General features: G+C 38.1%; 1 protein-coding gene across 1 annotated transcript in view; it reads left to right on the forward strand.

The window, feature by feature from the left end:
* The window catches only part of RAB2A (RAB2A, member RAS oncogene family), a 102,804-nt gene extending 82,474 nt beyond the window's left edge, over positions 1 to 20,330 (forward strand). Inside the window, exons 7-8 of the mRNA XM_054499519.2 lie at positions 16,895 to 16,963; positions 19,003 to 20,330. Of these exons, the coding sequence (XP_054355494.1) occupies positions 16,895 to 16,963; positions 19,003 to 19,098 (165 nt within the window). The 3' untranslated portion in view covers positions 19,099 to 20,330. The remainder of the gene's footprint in view (positions 1 to 16,894; positions 16,964 to 19,002) is intronic.
* The last annotated feature ends 423 nt before the right edge of the window (positions 20,331 to 20,753 follow it).

The following is a 20,753-nucleotide window of genomic DNA, read 5'->3' on the forward strand; positions in this document are numbered from 1 at the left end:
TACAGGCATGAGCCGCCATGCCCAGCATATTATGCATAGACTTTCTTAATTGCATTTCTCAGAAGTAGCTAAAGATGAAATTGTACTAATGTGAAAGTCCTGGTTAGAAGATAAACCGCATTCATTCACAATGTCTGTATGACAGATTTTTAAGTAAAAGGCATTTTTTGGACAATACACTTTTATTCATTAGCTTATTTTTCTACATCATGTATATCAAAGCATTTTGGTAGGCTCACAATGAAGTTGATAGAGCTGGTGTTAAGCCTTGTTTTATTTTGTTTTTTTGAGATGGGGTCTCGCTCTGTCACCCAGGCTGGGGTACAGTGGTTTGAACTGTAGCCTCAACCTCTTGGGCTCAAGTGATCCTCCTGCTTCAGCCTCCCAAGTAGCTGGAATGACAGGTGTGTGCCACCATGCCCAGCTAATTTTTTTGTTTTTTGTAGAGGCAAAGTCTTGCCATGTTGCCCAGGCTGGTCTCAGACTCCTGGGTTCAAGATATCCTCCCACCTTAGCCTCCCAAAGTGCTGGGATTGCAGGCTCAAGCCACTGTGCCGGGGCAGGCTGCTCTTTCAAATTAACTTAATCGGTACTATCACTTTAAAAAGTAAACCTTTATAGGCATCATCTAGTTTTAGAAGTTATCACCATGTAGACATTTTAAGTCTTATATCCCATTTGTTGAGCAAATGCCAGAAATATTTTTACCTATAAATATTTCAATATAAGTAATTTTTAAAAATATAACACAATACCATTATCATATATAACTTAACAGTAATTCCTTAATATCTAATATAAAGTCTCAATGTCATCCCTTTTATTTCATTCAACAAGTAATATTGGAAAACAAGTATTTAGTTTCTTCATTTGGGATCAAGGAAGACTAACGAAAGGATTTCTTCCTCCTTAGAGAAGTAGGAAGGAGGAGAACTAAACCAGCACTTATTTGGTATCTGCCTTTTGATAGGCATTCACCATCAGTTCCTATGGCAGGAAAGCCAAGACCAAACTATGCTGCTGACAAATTACAATATACTGTCTCAGAGATTTAAGAAAGAATTATCCTGCAGAATTAGATCCAAGGAGGTAAATGTTAGGCATGCATGGCCCATTGATTCTTGATCAGGTTGACCCTTGGACTTAGAAAAAAACAGAAATTATATTAATTATGGGGAAGTTTGTTCTAAGTGCTATGCCTTATGTTTCTGCTTTTCAAGGGCTCAGCTTTTCCTAACTGTGCCATCCTTTTGTTCCTTAGGAGAATAAGCAGAGCTCTATGGGAGAGGTGGTTTAGCACAGTGGGTAGAAACTGACCATGGGCTCAGACAGGATCTATCCTCAGCTTGCTCTCTGGAGGACTCTCTTCTGTGAGAGCTGATCATGTGATGGGTTAAGAATAAGGCAGGTATTCTAATGACACATCCCACTTGTCTAGTGACAGTGGTGGTTGGTGTTAGGACATTTCAGAGAAGGTCATCATCCTCTTTTTTATAATCTGTTGAGAATTACTCACATCCCAGCTGATCCTTGGCACCCATGTGTAGAGAAATTTTAATGCACAGGGAACCCTCTTAAAAGATTTTTTAGACTGTTATTATTTGTTGAGGTTACATAAAAATGGCACATTGATGATGTTTAGAATTGGACCTGTTTCCTTTTGATGTTGTGCTGTAGTCTATTTGTACATTTTAACCAAGGCCCAGTTACTGTAATACAAGTGGACACCATGAAGTTTAACTGTTACAGTTCCCTGTAAGGGATTGGATAATTTACAGCATAAGATAACAACAGCTTTGTTCCAGCACTAGCTGTGTTGTTGCTGGAAATAAGTTTACTATTAATCTATAGATTTCCTATTAATCAGCTTTATGATTTCATCCAAGAAGGATCTGTTGAGGGGGAAAAGAGGCAACGTGGTAAATGAATGCAAAGGATAGCTCCTCATAACACAGAATTATCATGTGCAAAATGTCAGCAGTATTGAGATTGAGAAACACTGAATTAGAATAATGAAACACAGTTCAACTCGAGGAAATGAAGCACCCACTCAGCATAATATATGAATCCCCTTTATTCACTTAGTAATAGGAGGGATGGTGCTGTGATATTAATATTAAAAATGAGTGCAAATGTCATGGCTTATGCCTGTAATCCTGGTATTTTGGGAGGCTGAAGCAGGAAGATTACTTGACGCCAGGAGTTCAAGACCAGCCTAGCCAACATAGCAAGACCCTGTCTCTATTTAAAAAGACAGAAAGAGAGGGAGAGGGAGGAGAAGAAACAAAAAAAAAGAAAAGAAGAAAGAAAATAGATGATTGATTGATAGATAGGGTTTGGATCTGTGTCCCTGCCCAAATCTCATATCGAATTCTAATCCCCATTATTGGAGGTGGGGCCTTGTGAGAGGTGATTAGATCACGGGAGCAGTTTCTTATGAATGGTTTAACACCATACCGCTTGGTGCAGTTCTTGTGATAGTTCTCATGAGATCTGATTGTTTAAAAGCATGCAGTACCTCCCACCTCTTTCTCTTTCTCCTGCTCTGGTCATGTGAAGTGCCTCGCTCCCCCTTTGCCTTATGCCATGATTGTAAGTTTCCTGAGGCCTCCCCAGTAGCTGAGCAGATACCAGTATCATGCTTCCTGTACAGCCTGCAGAACCATGATACAATTAAACCTCTTTTCTTTATAAATTACCCGGTCTCAGGTGTTTCTTTATAGCAGTGTGAGAAAGGACTAATACAGAAAATTGGTACTGAGGAGTGGGGCTTTGTTATAAAGATACCTCAAAATGTGGAAACAACTTTGGAACTGGGTGATGGACAGAGGTTGGAAGAGTGTGGAGGGCTCAGAAGATGAGGAAAAATTTGGAACTTCTTAAAGACTGCTTGAACTGTGACCAAAATGCTGATAATGATGTGGACAATGAAATCCAGGCTGAGGAGGTTTCAGATGGAGATGAGAAAATTATTGGGGACTGGAGCAAAGGTCACTTTTGTTATGCTTTAGCAAAGAACCTGGCTGCATTGTGCCCCTGCCCTAGGGACCTGTGGAACTTGGAACTTGAATGGGATGATTTAAGATATCTGGCAGAAAAATTTTCTAAGCGACAAAGCATTCAAGATGTGGCCTGGCTGCCTCTAATAGCCTATCTCACATGTGTGAGCAGAGAAGTGACCTAAAACTGGAACTTAGACTTAAATGGGAAGCAGAGCGTAAAGGTGATAAATTTGTGGCCTGGCCATGTGGTAGAAAAGAAAAGCCCATTTCAGGGGAGGAATTCAAAGAGGCTGCAGAAATTTGCATAAGTAAAAAGGAACCAAATGCTAATAGCCATGACAATGGGGAGAAGGCCTGGAAGGCATTTCAGAGACTTGACAGGAGCCCCCCCCTCACAGGCGCAGAGGCCTAGGAAGGAAGAATGGTTTTGTAGGTCAGGGCCAGGGTCAGGACCCCACCACCCTGCACAGCCTCAGGACACTACTGCCTGCATCCCAGCCACTTCAGTTCCAGCTGTAGCTCAAAGGGGCCCAGGTAGAGCTCGGGCCACTGTTTCAGAGGGTGCTAGCCACAAGCCTTGGTAGCTTCCATGTGGTGGTAAGCCTGTGGGTGCACAGAATCCAAGAGTTGAGGCTTGGAAACCTCTGCCTAGATCTCAGAGAATGTATGGAAAACTTTGGATGTTCAGGCAGAAGCCTACTACAGGGATGGAGCCCTCACAGAGCACCTCCTCTAGGGCAGTGCAGAGGGAAAATGTAGGCTTGGTGCTCCACATAGAGTCCCCACTGGGGCACCACCTAGTGGAGCTGTGAGAAGATGACCACATCCTCCAGACCCCAGAATGGTAGATACACCAACAGTTTGCACCCATCACTTGGAAAAGCCACAGGCACTCAGTGCCAGCCAGTGAGAGCACCGGTGGGGTCTGAACCCTGCAAAGCCACAGTGGTGGAGCTGCCCAAGGCCTTGGGAGCACACCCATCACACCACTGTGCCCTGGACGTGGGACATGGAATCAAAAGATTATTTTGGAGCTTTAAGATTTGATGACTGCCCTGCTGGGTTTTGAACTTGTATGGCACCTATAGCCCCTTTCTTTTGGCCAATTTTTCGTTTTTGGAATGGGAGTATTTACCCAATGCCTGTGCCCCCGTTGTATCTTGAAAGTAGCTAACTGCTTATTTTACAGGCTCATAGGCAAAAGGGACTAATACATATATATATAGAATGCTTCATTTCAAGCTGGTGGTGGTGGCTCACGCCTATAATCCCGGCACTTTGGGAGGCCAAGGCGGGCAGATCACCTGAGGTCAGGAGTTCGAGACCAGCTTGACCAATATGGTGAAAGCTCATCTCTACTAAAAATACAAAAATTAGCTGGGCATAGTGGCTTGCGCCTGTAGTCCCAGCTACTCAGGAGGCTGACACAGGAGAATTACTTGAATCAGGGAGGCGGAAGTTGCAGTGAGCTCAAATTGCACCACTGCACTCCAGCCTGGATAACAGAGTGAGACTCCATCTTAGAAAACAAACAAACAAAAATGCTTCATTTCAGTGACGCCCTGAGCTGGGAGGGAGTAAAGATTCATAGGCGAAAGGGACTAATACATGTATATAAAATGCTTCATTTCAGTGATACCCTGAGCAAGGAGGGAGTAAAGACTAGGAAGTACTGTTAGGAAGTACTGTTTTTATTTTTGGAGCTGTCTCTGACCTGTGAATCCTACAGTGAATACTCTTAAATATTTTAGTATCTGTCCGGATGATATTGGTACCCAGATCCTTTAACTATACCTCTGATATTCCAACTGTTTTGTTCTTACCTGAATTTATGCTGCCTATCTTGAACTAGGATCTTAAATTTAAAATGGCAGCCAAGACAACACTTTGAAGTTTATTTCCAAAGAGCATAAAAATAAAATGCCCTAGTCTTCCTAAACTAGGTATTACTTAGTGGGAAGAATTTCTCAAGACAGGATCATAGAGAGAGAGAGTACTATCATATACTACATTAATAACACTAATATATAACCACATAGATATTTATTGTATACACAAGTAATACTTGGAAAATCTGGATTAAATAAAAGTCGGCAAATTTTTCTAACAGTTGCCCAAGCTATACCTGGGCTCTTTTGAGCTGCAGCTAGAGCTGGAGTGGCTGGGGTACTCAAGCAGTGTCCTGAGGCAACACAGGGTGGTGGGGCCCTGGCCTGACCTACAAAACTATTCTTCCCTCTTAGGGCCTCCAGGCCTGTGATGGGTTGGGCTCCTGTAAAGTCTCTGAAATGCCTAAAATTGGAATTGGCGGGGGATGCATAACATCTCTTAACATACCATGGACTGATGTCTGTGTTATTTTGCTTACTCTCTTATTTCATGGTCACATATATGTTGTGGGTGCATGGAGACTACTTTTTTTTTTTTAAGCTAAACTAAGAATGCCTCATAAGATTTTTCTTTTTTTCAGGTCAGTTGTCTTTTTTTTTTTTTTTAAGATTTTTTTGGGCCGGGCACAGTGGCTCATACCTGTAATCCCAGCACTTTGGGAGGCCGAGGCGGGTGGCTCACAAGGTCAGGAGATCAAGACCATCCTGGATAACATGGTGAAACCCTGTCTCTACTAAAAATACAAAAAATTAGCCGGGCATGGCAGCGGGCACCTGTAGTGCCAATTACTCAGGAGGCTGAGGCAGGAGAATGGCATGAACCCAGGAGGCGGAGCTTGCGTCAGCCGAGATTGCGCCACTGCACTCCAGCCTAGGCGACAGAGCAAGACTCCGTCTAAAAAAAAAAATTTTTTTTGTAGAGACGTTGTCTCTCTATGTTGCCGAGGCTTGTCTCAGACTCTTCGGCTCAAGCAGTTCTCCCACCTCGACCTCCCGAAGTGCTGGGATTATTATGGCATGAGCCACCATGCCCAGCCTACCTAAGTCAGTTGTCTTTTTGACTAGAGCTTCCCAGATATTAATGTACACCTAAGAATTCTGTTAAAATGCAGATTCTGATTCAGTAGATCTGTGGTATGGCCTGAGAGCTTGCATTTGTAACCAGCCCTAAACTAGTGTAGATACTGCTGATCCAGGGGTCACACTCTGAGGAGGCAGAGAGGCTGTAGAGAAGTCCAGTCTGTTCTGTCACAGGACAATCAGGCAGAGTGCTGTCTCCTCCCATTTCCTCAGAGATGTTGCTTCAAACCATCTCATTATATTCACCCTTTCCTTCTCTATTGATTCTTGGCTCCCAGCATGTAATTAAGTTTCAACCATCTTATAAAATCCTTTCACTCCATTTCTCCTGGATGTTTTTCCTTCTGGCTTCTATTAAGAGCTGTCTCCATTTCCTTGTTCTTTTTCTCACCTCTCTTCATAGTCTGACTTCTTCCACCATGGCCAAGGTCATCCTGGTCTTCCTAAAAGCCACAACTAACAAATACTTTTCTGGGTTTTTTGTTTGTTTGTTTGTTTACTTTTAGAAAAAGTTTATTATAAAAAAGTAATTGCATGAAAGAAAGCTTGCAAAATAGAGAAGAAGTAAAAGAATAATAAAAACATATCATACATAATATGTAAAGGCTAGAAGAAAATACATCAAAATGTTAACGGCAGTGATGACTGTATAGGCGCTCAAAAAGCAAGAATTATACCTTTTTTTTTTTCTGCTTTTCTGTTCTTAGCTTAAACAGTCCTTTGGGAATATTTGATACTTTTGACTACTCTTCAGTAAACTTCTTTCTTAGCTCCATGACACCATTTTCTTTCTTTCTCTCTCTCTATCTCTCTCTCTCTCTGTCTCCCCACCCACCCCCCCGGTCCTGCTCCCTCTCCCTCTCCTTCTTCCTCTCCTTCTCTCCTTCTCCTCCTCTCTCTCCCTTCCTCCTTCTCCCTTTACCCCCACCCCACCTCACTGGCCTTCCCCAGATTTTTTTTACCAGTTCTTTTTTCCACTTTGAGATATCACCTAAGTCTGTTACTTCAGGTACCTTTTTAGGCTGTATGTTCAGCTCCACCCTGACAGCTGCTGCCTAGAGAGTTGTGCTGAGTGATCTTCACACCCTTCCAATTTAACACATCCAACTGAACTGATAGCCCTTCTCTATTCTAGTCTGCAAATCTTCTATGTTCTATAGTGTTCTTTCTCTTACCCCTTGACATTGATTTATTCAGTTAATACGTATCACTTTTCACCTGTTATTGTTTCTACCTATTAAATATCTCTCCAAATTGTCTTCTGTCATAATTGTATCCTAATTGGACTTCCTGTCTTCATTTTTCAGTCATTTACACTGTGACCTCTGGGATCTTTCTAAAAATGAAGGTTGAATGTCTCTCTCCAGTTTTATTAACCATGCAGCGGTTCCCCACAGTTTCAGCATCAAACTTCTTAGCTTGGCATACAGGACGCTTTGATTGCCAACCCCTCACACCATATGCTCTCCATAGTAAACTAAGAGTCGATCAGCTTTCCAGTGTTCTTTCCCCTTCCCCACAAAAAAGTATTCTCTGCACTTGAAATGCCCTTCCTTCCGACTTGATCCTCCAAGGATATGGTCAAGTCTGATCCCTCCTCTGGAATGTGTTCCATGCCACCAGCATGTCTTCCTTCTGCCACCAGCTACCACACACGACATCTGAATTGATAGACTTTTTCTTCTATTTATTCCTGTGTCATCCTGGGCATGAATTCACCTTAGTATGATATCATTGCACTTGTTTGTCATGTCAGCCCACCATAAGGATTGAGTTCTTTAGAGACACAGACTCTTTTCATTTCTGCAGCCCCCACATGGTAGATAACAAAAGTTTGGATAAGTAAGTAGGTATTTGCTTCAACCATGTTCTTCTTCTTTCAGTCTTTCATTCTGGTTATGCTTTGGTCCCACTTGTTACATGTAGGTAGAATTCTGTCCTAAACCTTATCTTTGCCCAAGCATTTTAAAACATGAGATTTCAGAAAATCCAGATGAGGCTGGGCATGGTAGCTCACACCCATACTCCCAGCACTTAGGGAGGCCAAGGTGGGCAGATCACTTGAGGCAAGGAGTTTGAGACCAGCCTGGCCCGCATGGCAAAACCCCACCTCTACAAAAAAATAAAAAATTATCCCGGCATGGTGGGACACACCTGCTGTACTCCCAGCTATGAGGTAGGAGGATCACTTGAGCCCAGGAGGGCAAGGCTTCAGTGAGCTGAGATCATACCACTGCACTCCAGCTGGGGCAACAAAGGGAGACCCTGTGTCTCAAAAAAAAAAAAAAAAAAAAAAAATCCAGACAAGCAAATTGGCCTCTCATCAGGTGCTTCTTCCTTCAGTAGCTGCCTGGAATCTTTGTGGTTTGAAAAGGCCTTTTTAGATGGAGAGATGTTCATGTCATAATGGCAGGCTAGGTAAACCCCCACCCTTCCCAGAAGCCTTATGCTTATGCTGCTGAAGTATTTATGCTACTGAAGAACTAGATACCACCAAGACAATAGCTGAAAATACAACCAGCTAACCCTAAGACAGAAATCAGTAACCCACCAAGCCACCTAAACTGACAGGATAGATGAATTTCTATGTCCAGAGAGAACACATGACTTACTAAGACATTAGTAACTAGGAAGACTACCAGTTTCAAGGCCCGTTGCTAATACTTGCATTCTGTCTCAGTACTTGAAAGTCTGTAGACCTCATTCGCATTGAGGGACCATCTTGTCTTGGGCTTTGTTGCAACTGGTGGAATGAGTATTTTTATATAGCTGTAATGAGGTTGTAAACTGAAGGCTTTGTTTCCCCCTTAAACCTATTCTGAGTGTTAAGCCCATGAATGCATACCACAGGACTTCACTGGAAATCTGACCTGGCCTTCCTCAGCAGTTTTCCAGTATCCCTTGAGGATAGCTTAGTTTAATAAATATTTACCACTCTCCTCCACATTTTGGTAGACTTGGCTGACTAGCATCAGCTTCTTCACCTCTAATTTGGCCATCATCCCCGGAACTTCATAGATGATCCAAACTCTGACTTTGAAAGTTGCATCCATTTTCTGTACTTCTAAACCAGGGTGGCTAAACATTACCTAAGAAAATTATGCTAATAAATGGATGTCATACACTTACACACTCACATTTATCTGTAGCTTATATTCCCATGTAGGTGCACAATTAAATAGATCACCATCTACCAAGAGTTTCCCACGTGTACGATGTATTAGAATTCCACGTCTAAAAGAAATTTTTCATTCCTTCCTTGAAAACTGATTTTCTTCCTTTTTAATTTATCTCAATTCATGTTATACCCTTTTATCTCATCACTTAAACCAAAAGCGGAGTCATCCATAAACATATCACCATTTTACTCTGTCAGTTAAAGTCCTGTTAATTTCTTCACAACAGATATTAGGTTTGAGCTTTGCCATTCATTCTTGTTGCCACCATCAGACCTTTCTTTCCTGGGTTATTGCTCTGGACTCCTCAGTCTCCCTGTGGCCAGTGTCGCCCCCTTGTGATTCATTCTCCAAACTCTCCTCTGATTTTGTCCCTCCCCTGCTTCCTACCTTTTCAGGGTTCCTCTGCCTATAGGACCACATCTCTAACTTTATCTCACGTTCCTGGCTGTCCCCAGTTTCCAACAGAATTGAACTTAAAATCTGCTCCTCTGTCCAGAATGCCCTTCTTCCCCTCAGTTTTCCTAATACATGAGTGGGAGCTTACCTGTCTTTCAGGCCTTCACTTGCAGGCCTTTTCTGTTTCAGAAGTGGTCATGCCACCTTACTCATCTAAGCAACTGAAGGTTTTTCTTCTGTATTCCCATATTGGATGCATATCGATCCTATATACCACATCCTTGAGATTTAAGGTATTCATATTTATCTGAGTGTCCTCAGTGCCTGGTACAAATCAAGCACTCAGGAAATGCTTATTAAATGGAAGAACTAAATTACTAAGGAATTAAACATTTTTGTGTTACCTCTGACAGAAAGTAGGAACAGGAAGTTTTTTTTTAGTTGAAAACATTTTAATATTTACTTCTGAATATAAATAAGCATTCTAAGAATAACTTGGAGTGAAATTTGTCTTTATGAGCTAAGTTTAAATCCACTTGAATTACCAAATGTTAATCATTGATTTAGTATACTCAGTACTGAAGAGTAAAATGCTGCAATATTTATGATTTTTAAAACTATTAAGTTTACATAGAAAACCAATTATTAATCAGCATTGCACAGCTTTTGCTATGTTATGCTGCAGCAACAAACCCTAAAATAAACAACTATTTTTTTTTTAAAGTTCTGGGATACATGTGCTGAACATATAGGTTTGTTACATAGTTATACATGTGCCATGGTGGTTTGCTGCACCTATCAACCCGTCTTCTAGGTTTTAAGCCCCACATGCATTAGGTATTTGTCCTAATGCTCTCCCTCCCCTTTTCCCCAACCTCCTGACAGGCCCCAGTGTGTGATGTTCCCCTCCCTGTGTCCCTGTGTTCTTATTGTTCAACTCCCACTGATGAGTGAGAACATGCGGTGTTTGATTTTCTAGGAACAGGAAATTCTTAAATGCCATATTCCCCAAACCTTCCTAATCAAATAGTTCTAGTTTCTTCCCCTCTTTATTTTCCTGCTGAAATTAAGATGTGTTTAGACTCCCTACTTTCCTTTAATTAGCATTGATACTGGTGATATTAATTTTTGTAAAGGGTAGGAAAGAGACAAAAGATGTAAATAATACAAATTTTATACACTTCCAAAAATAATCCTAGAAATCCAATATAATTTCTAGCTAAAAGGGTTTTAAAGGATGTAGGAAGTATGTGCTTTTTGTGTTCAATTTTAACTGCAACATAAAACAAATGAAAATTCCTTTGACTTGTATTAAAAATAGCTGATCCTAATAAAGGAAAGATATATGTAGTGAGAAGACTATTAGATTCTAATCCTGCTTCTGCTATAATTATGCGTAGTCTTGGGCAAGTCGTTTCTCCTTTTGCAGCTCAGTCATATCTACAAAATGAGAAAATTATGGATTGTAGATTTAGCAATGGCCATTTTCCTTCTAGTGAAACACAGAGAAACTGTATGAGAGAAATAACACCACAACAGCTCTACTTTGGAACTGGTGATGCTATAGAAAGAGGCGGGGAAGAGGCAGAGATTCTCCCTCCACAGGGCTGTCCCTACTCCCATCTCATTCCAAAAGGTGGCCCCTGCAGAATTGCCTTGAAATACAATTTAAAAGCCACTATTGGATGATGTATGAGTTTTTCTTCACTGACCCTAAATCAGATAGAATCACAGAATTTGAAGAAGTCACAGAATTTGAAGAAGTTTCTTAAACTCCCTAATATCAAATTCTAGTCTGCTGTGCTTTTCACAGGACTCTCCTATCTTTGCCCAATATCTAAGTCTTATTAAATATATTTTATTTTGGGGGGCTCATTGTGCACATTATATGTTGCCAATTCACTTTTTTAAGGTTTAGCTCTATTTAATCAAGATATTTGAATTGACTATAGAGCATTGATCACCATTTCTCTCCTTAACTCTGTAGTGTCTACAGAGCAGATACACATTTAGCACCAGTACTGCCTTCTCCTGTTGTTCCCCATGTGTCTTTGCATCCAAACGTTCATGCCAACAGCTGACACACCTATTGAGTGCTTACTACATGTCAAGCACAGTTTTCAGTGCTTTACATTAACCTTCCTAGCAATCCTATGAAGTAGGCTACATTTATCTTTCCTTTATTAGGATCACTTATCTTTAATACAAGTCAAAGGAATTTTCATTTGTTTTGTATGTTGCAGTTATAATTGAACATAAAAAAAGCACATACTTCCCACATTATCATCCTCATTTTACAGAGAGGCTAAGCACTGGTTCCAGAGCAACACAGCTGGTAAGAAGTGGTACTGGGGTTTGATCCTGGAGAGCCTGGTTCTAGAGCCCTCAGTAATTCTGCTCATTTTAAAGGTCTAACTTCATCCCACAAATATAGATTTTCTTGAAAGCAAAAGAAAGTTAATATTAATTTTCTTATTTGTTTACATAGTTAGAATTTCTTTTAATAGTGAAAACGTTTATAAATCAGTAAAGTGACTGTCCCATAGTAAGTACTTAGTATATATTGATTATTATTAACTTAGGCAAATGGATACCTGTAATGTTCATTCATAGCATTGACTTTTAGCAGTTGAGAAGAAAATTAAGCCACATTTTAGCTACCTTATATTTCTCAGTTCTAAGAGAAAACTAAAAGTCACTTGCTTACAAGATACCCTGCTCTGTAGCATCTGTTCAAGATATTTAAACTGTCCAAAATACTGGTCTTACCTAATTTTTATCATGCCACCAGGTGGCAGCATGTTATGTAAGGAAGTAATTTGAATATTCTATTGAAGATCATTTATTTTCAATATTCTGCCTTAAAAACTGCCCAACCATAATAAAAATAAAATAGTATCTCATGTTTCCCTTTGCCTCCATTCTCTCCAGTCTATTTTAAAGACCGTGTTGGCACAGTATCCGTGAGACCTGCCTTAATCCTGCCCTGCATTCTTCTATCAGTTAGTGCAGAAAGTTTTTTTCTTCCATCTTTATGGAGATTTGAGCCATTGGGCTTAGATTCTGCCAACTAAATGGTGTTATTCCTACCTAAATAGTTCCCATTGTTCAGCAACAATAGTCCTCCTCATCTTTGTGTCTTCCATGGTACCTACAGAAGTTCTGAATATGTGGCAACAATTTTTTTCTTAATAGAGACAGGGGTCTTACTACATTGCCCAGCCTGGTCTCAAACTCCCAACCTCAAGCAATCTTCCTGCCTACGCCTTCCAGAGTGCTGGGATTACAGGTGCAAGCCTGGCCAGTGACAGTAGTTTAATAGGTGCCCTTGGGTAAATGTCAGTGATACGTAAGATCCACATTAGCGTATGTATTTACTGAATGTTTATTTGAATTACAACATATTTATAGTCTTTTGTGGTTACGTTTGTTTCAACTGTGCAGTCGAAGTCCCTGAAATTTTGCCTTAAGTTTAGGTATTATCAGTATCATTCAGATTAACTGCTGCCAAACACTAAAAGATTAGTGTTTGAGGTGGAAAGCAAGAGAATGAATGGCTAAGGAAGGTAAAGGACTGAATGTGGCAGATAAAGTCTGGGGAAAAGGAAGGGCTAGTGGTAAAATGAGAGAGGCAGGCTTCTGATACTGCAACAGAGCACCGGCCACATGGGGAAGCAGAAGGACCACCAAATTCAGTTGGCTGCAGAGAAATCTGTTTATACTTCATAATCGTGGATCTGCCTAGACATTGCATGTTTCATGGTGCAAACAATGAAATCATTGAAACAAATGAAATCATTTGACATCAATTTGTCAACAAATATTTTTTCCTATTCTAAAACCTATTAGTTTTGGCTACTGCTTGTCCCTTAATGAAGTCTTAAAAGAGCTTGCCCCCAAAGAGATGTACATAAGCAAAAAGAAACCAGCAATTTCATGTAAGCCCACCTTACCCTGTAGGTATTTCCTTGCTAAGGGTAATTGAGTTTAACAAAGGCGGTTTGAGTACCTATGCTGTTTTAGGTATTGTGCTAGAGATTCAAAACTACAATATGTTTAATATCTATAGATAAGGTATTTTTAAGGGAATAGCTTAACCATTCAAATTAAACTAATTCTGTGAAGAACATTAGTACTGCCTTGAGATATTTACCAAGCAATACTTAAAATGTATTTTTGTACATTATATATATATGGAATGCAGTGGTCTAAAGATGGATTAGAAACATCTATACCTTAAAAAGTGTATATATGGGATTGATATTTAATGAATAGTGTGAAATGATCAATTTTTAAAAATCCCAGCCAATGTGTTATATACATACATATTTCTCATCTTTTTGGAAATGTTTTGCATCTTAAGTGGAGGAGATTTTATCTGTGACACCCAAGGCTCTTACCTTAGAACTTTTATTTGACCTCTCATAAGCCTTACTAGTATTTGGTTAATGTTCATTATATTTAGGAATTCAGCAATTTCAAAGTCCATAGCCACATATTTTATCGTTTGTGTGTGTGTGCAAAGCCTAGTGTTATTGCAAATAGCCACATACTTTTAAAACAAGTATATTAATGTCTACATTTGTCATGCTGGGTTTCAAACACAAAGGACTCATTAAAATTAGTCATTAATCACTTAGTAATATATATTAAATATTAATGTTTGTCATGAAGTATGTAAAACAACCCGTTTGTATAGTATCCTGTATAATATGCTCAGGGGGTAGAAAATATTTGATTTTATTGTCTGTAATATGTAATCAGAAATTGAACGACCAAGTAATGTAGCATTATCCAAAGATTATTTGTTATATTTCAGTTGTAATGGATTTAATTGCATGCCTTTCAGATAAAAAATACTGTATGTACATCCTTAGTTCATCTGGTACTACTATGCTTAAAAGTGCTTAATAAAGTATTCAGTACTATTTAGGTAATGAAATTAGTAGTGACTTACGAAATTTTATATAGCATCACTTTCTTAAGCCCGTTTTTAAAGTGATTTATTACCAGACGGGCAAAAAGGCAATTTTTATGTAAATTGACACATTTAATAATAAATTTTGTCATATAAAAGTGCTTGTTTGTATGAAGTTATAACTCACTTATGGGGCCTTGTAGTTCTATGTAACGTTCTAGTGAAATGTGCACATGTGGATGCTCTTGGAAGCACTTCCAGCCCTGTGAATTTATGTATCTGTTGACTTCAATATTAGGTAGCTTGATTTCTAAAGCCATCACAGTAATTGACATGTTATTGGAAATAAAGTTAAGTTTTTCCTTATTTATACGGATAACCTCAATTTTGAAGAATGTGAATCAATTCATACTTGGCTGAAAGCCAGTTCCCTCTTCAGGTTAGCTCCAGCACATACATGAAAAGCGCACTCACGTCCTAAGTGCCTTGTGAATCTGCAGTGATTAATTCTTCTCATTATTTTGCTGCAAATTCTCATGACCCTCTGTGATGATTCGATCAGCCACTTAGAGTTTATGCATATTCATATCTCTGTGCTCCTGCCGCAGACGTTCAAATCTCCTTCACTGACTGGTGTGTGCTTGGTGCAGTAATTGAGCTGCAGTAGATTGATTACTCTGGGGAGCTGTAAGGCCTTTAAAGGTGAAAACATATCAGTCCTGTTAATTAGAAAACAAAAGCTCTGATGGCAAGTTCAGCAGTCAAATGTTTCCAGTGTAGAAAAGATGAAAGGTATGATTTGTTCCTCTCCATGAATCCTGTTTACTTTTTAAACTTTGAATTAGGTCTGTATCAGTGGTAATAGAGTATAGCTTTCTTTTATGAATTTTTATAGAATGCTAATTGAAGAGGACTTTATTGATTGGTACTGTTATCTGTGATCTGTCAAATCTGATAGTTTAGAACCTATTCTGAGTTTGTATATGCCTTCTATAGCATTCGTAATATTTATATAGAATTTCTAAATATTTTACATAGAGAATGCTTGTGTATAAATTTTGGTATTTACAGGCTTCATTTGGTCTACAGTATTCCAACACTAGTTTTTTATTTTGACAATTTAATGGCAAAGAAGTTGAGCTGTCTTTTATCTCTTTATCATAAGCATCTTTGATTTTGCTCTCTTAAACTATATACTAAATAATACATTATCATGGCAAAAAAGGCCCTGAGTGGAACGGTATTCTCCAGAAGTAAGCTAGTTTTTACATGGAGGATTATGCAGTTTACATAATTGAAATGTGTTTTTCTCTATGTGCTGTTCTCATATTCCAATATTCTTTTTTCCTCTCATGGTCATGATGTTTTCTTTTGAGATATAATTCACATACTATAAAATTGATGCTTTTAAACTATATAATTCATTAGCTGAGTGTGGCAGCACACACCTGTAGTCCCAGCTACTCAGGAGGGTGAAGTGGGAGGATCACTTGAACTGGGAGGTAGAGGTTGCAGTGAGCCGAGATCACACCACTGCACTCCATCCTAGGCAACAGGGTGAGACCCTGTCTCAAAAATAAATAAATAAATAAATAAATAAATAAAACAATTCAGTGGTTTTTAGTCTATTCACAAAGTTATGCAACCATCACCACTATCTAATTCCAGAACATTTTAGTTACCCCAAAAAGAAACCTCGTACTCATTAGCATTCTCTCCCCTTTTCCCCTTCCATCTAGCTTCTGGCAAGCAGTAATCTACTTTCTGTCTCCATGGATTTGCCTATTTTAGACATTTCATACAAATGGAGTTGTAGTATCGTGGCCTTTTGTGTCTGCCTTCTTTCATTTAGCACAGTGTTTTCAAGGTTCATCCACATTGTAGCATGAATCAGTGCTTCATTCCTTTTTATGGCCAAATAATATTCTACTGATTGAATATCTCAAACTTTGTTTTTTATTGACTGAACATTTCTGTTGTTTGCACTTGTTGGCTGTTGTGAATAATGCTGTTTGTAATGCTAATTAGCATGTGCATACATCCTTTGTTCTTAATCTTAGGGGAAAGGCTTTCAGCCTTCATCTTCGAATATGATGTTAGGTGTAGTTTTTCTTAGATGCCATTCTTTAGATCAGGTTGAGGAGTTCCCTACTATTTCTAGTTGAGTGTTTTTATCATGAAATGTTGGATTTTGTCAAATGCTTTTTCTGTGTCTATTGATGATCATGTGGGCTTGTTTATTAATATAATGTATTACATCGATTGTTCTTTATTAATATGTTATATTAATATGATCTTTGTTCTTTATTAATATGTATTACATTGATTGACTTTCATATGTTGAATGTTAATGATATTCTATAGAGCATATATAATGTTATTTTACTGCTTTGGTTTTATATAATATGAACCAATTTCTCTATATTTCAGGCATTTATTAATACAGCAAAAGAAATTTATGAAAAAATTCAAGAAGGAGTCTTTGACATTAATAATGAGGTATATACATATAAATATTGTTGGTCAATATTAATTTAGAATTCACTTTTAATTACTATTTGGATTCATTATTTTATAATTTTTTTAATTCCTAAAATCAATCATGATAATCAGTTAACACCATTAGTTTACAGTCATCCAACTGAAAAATTGGTATATGTGGTATAGTAGTTAAATATTTATCTTCTAGTAGAGCAACACTTTGTCTATGGAAATGGATTAAAGTAAGTGGCCCTATCCATTCATTGCAAGCAATGCAAAATAATATAAATCCCCCAAAGAGAAAAGAAAATCCACTTTTATCCACATGACCATATGGTGTCATCTGCTTTGGGAATAATGTCCTGGTATATAAATGCATGTACTGTGTACTAATGCAAGATACTCTCTCTTATCTGGTAGGAAAGAGGGAAATACCAAATTTGGAAATTACTCCTAATATAGCATAGCATGTTTTCAGGAGACTAAATTCATATATATATATATATATATATATATATATATATATAAAATTGGCATTTGGCATAGGGTTTTTTGTAATGTTATTTTGATTTGTTTTGGTCAACATGATTAGGATAAAATGTAAAGCTTTGAAGCATCTAATTCAGAGTGTTCACCAAAGATCATCGTTTGACCCACATCCCCACTCTGCATTTATCTGTATTTATTTCAAAATGTTTATGTGGATATAGCATACTTATTCTTACATAAATACTTTTGCCATTCTGTATTAAGATTTCTGGCTTCTGAAAGAAAAGCCCTGGTTTCTCCCCAGTTGCTGTTAGAAAAGCATTGTGTTAGGAAGCCATTATGTATGTCTCTCTCATCCTATACATAAATGAGGCTCTCTATTACTTTAGTAGTCTCTGCTAAAACAAACAGCAGTTTGCATAAGGTTTCCAAAAAGTACATGATTTTTTCATTGTTTAATTTGGAGTAACGTAGTTTCTAAATCCTATCTTCTAGGCTTATATGACAGTACTTCTTGAGTTAGTTTAAAGGTGACACCATTCAGAGACTAATGCCATATAAATTGAACAGTAATTGGGCCTCTATCTAAAAGGGCACATTCATTGTTTCTGTCTGGTTTCATATAGTAGCTGACTGCTTTACTGTGCCTTATGCAGCTTTGATTGTAATGTGCTGTCAGGAGCCAACAGGCCGTGCTATTTATTTGGCCTAATGCCAAGTCTGACTCCTTGACTCCTCAAGAAGTTGCTACCAGCCCAGAGGGGGCAAAACCAATGAGCCATAGGGCATGCTTTTTATTAAAGAGGAGTCAAAAGAGCGAAAAGAAACCACATCAGCTGCTGTCAATACTGAGCTAGTGCCAGAAACCCCAAGGCTACTACTGTTGCAGAACAACTGCCAAGCACTATAAATCTGAGATTTACTGTGACGTAAAGTTTCCTTAAGAGCTTAATTTCTGAAGCTACTGTATTACTTTTCTCAAAGTGTTGTATTTTTAGGTAAAATCCACTTGAGGGAGTGAGGGTTAAGACATAAGTGTGAGTTTGATGAATGAAAGAACCACTCTGTGTGTGGGTTCTTGGCAAGCTGCCATGTCTTTGGGGATCATAGAAATTATTGATGACACAGAACACTCATATGCCCTTAGCCTGTACAGCTGATTCAACATGGAACAGAAACACTGTCTAGAGAAAAGATTTTACGTTGTATTAAAGCAGCATGGGCTTTGGGTATTTTTATGCTTTAAAGATTACTTGCAATAATTATTTTAAACGATTTCTGCATTATGAGAATGTCCTGAAAAGCAGCATTATCCAATAACTGTTTACCCCTTACCTGGTATGATAAAGAATTATTTTCAGAAACATTTCCACAGTGTTTTTAAAAGGAAGGAACATCCCTTAAGAGATATTGTTTTAATTGTTGCTAAAATCTACTTACTGTGTTTTTCTCAGTTGTTTGATAAAATTGTATCATAAAGAATTAAATGAGTTTTTTAAGAATCTAGTTAAACTATATTGTCTGGTTGTGTCTGGTCATATTTATTGTTCTGTTCTCTTTTATTTTAGGCAAATGGCATTAAAATTGGCCCTCAGCATGCTGCTACTAATGCAACACATGCAGGCAATCAGGGAGGACAGCAGGCTGGGGGTGGCTGCTGTTGAGTCTGTTTTTACTGTCTAGCTGCCCAACGGGGCCTACTCACTTATTCTTTCACCCCCTCTCCTCCTGCTCAGCTGAGACATGAAACTATTTGAAATGGCTTTATGTCACAGAAGACTTTAATCCTTCAAATTCTTGTATAACTTTGAATAAATGGTTAATGTTCACTTAAAAGACAGATTTTGGAGATTGTATTCATATCTATTTGCATTTGATTTCTAGGTCAATTGATGTGATTATTTTTGTTAAATGTTGTCTTGTGCCCTTAACTACAAACTGAATTGTATTAAAACACTACAAAGTCATCTTGAGTATTTTAAATCGGTTTGTGTAGTTAGGTTTCCCAACATCTGTGGTTACCTAATGTTTAATATTATAGAACTGTCCTCAGAAACTTTGTCAATTTTCAAGGCTATAAGGAAACAGAAGGACTCTTTTAATTCTGTATTTATCATTTACTTTCTGTATATATAGTTTAATAACCTGCTTGGGTGTAATTTGCCAAGCTTGAATTCTTTAATGCATTTGCATAAATTCTATACTGTTTAGAGCTTAAAGCTACAGAAGCATTGTTAGGAATTGCTTGGACACTGAATTTTAAACTTTTTGACATTGTTAACAAGCATGTTCATCTTTTCTTGTCACTAGTCCAAGAAAAATATGCTTAATGTATATTACTAAAGGCTTTGTATATGTTAACCTGTTTTAATGCCAAAAGTTTGCTTTGTCCACAATTTCCTTAAGACCTCTTCAGAAAAGGATTTGTTTGCCTTAATGAATACTGTTGGGAAAAAACACAGTATAATGAGTGAAAAGGGCAGAAGCAAGAAATTCCTACATCTTAGCGACTCCAAGAAGAATGAGTATCCACATTTAGATGGCACATTATGAGGACTTTAATCTTTCCTTAAACACAATAATGTTTTCTTTTTTCTTTTATTCACATGATTTCTAAGTATATTTTTCATGCAGGACAGTTTTTCAACCTTGATGTACAGTGACTGTGTAAAATTTTTCTTTCAGTGGCAACCTCTATAATCTTTAAAATATGGTAAGCATCTTGTCTGTTTTGAAGGGGATATGACAATAAATCTATCAGATGGAAAATCCTGTTACAAAGTAGAAAAGCTTTAGTAATTTACTCAGTGTGGTGGTTTTATCCTTTTTTTCTTTTTCTCCCTTGGTCTATAATGAAATTGTTATAGCAGTGCAAAATAAAATCCTATGTATAAAAGTGTTCTTTTTTATTATGACCACCTCTTTTTTAATGTATTTTTATCCACTTACAGCTTTTACATGTGTTTAAGCATGTTTTTTAAAAGGGTCAGAATGTTTAACACTCAACCCTTTTTAAAAATGTTGCTAAAATGCCACAAATCTCACTATACTGAAATTATGTTTGTTGATGGTATAAGCAAGTGTTTTCTCCTGAACTAGCACAAAAGCACTTATGCCTGAAAGAAAGCATAAAAAAGTTCTAACTCTGAAACTAACTACTTTCATTTCGCTCACGGCCTTCAACTTTCTACAGGTCTTCCCTGAAGTTTCAGCAATACTCTGTCAAAGGTTTGACAGTACTCTTGTGGGAAATCACCAAATGCTATCATAGTTTTGTTTTAACTATCTCCTTGAGGGCAGAGGGAAAGGTGAGAGAAAA

This window comes from Pongo pygmaeus, chromosome 7 (genome assembly GCF_028885625.2).
Source record: "Pongo pygmaeus isolate AG05252 chromosome 7, NHGRI_mPonPyg2-v2.0_pri, whole genome shotgun sequence".
Classification (NCBI taxonomy): Eukaryota; Metazoa; Chordata; class Mammalia; order Primates; family Hominidae; genus Pongo; species Pongo pygmaeus.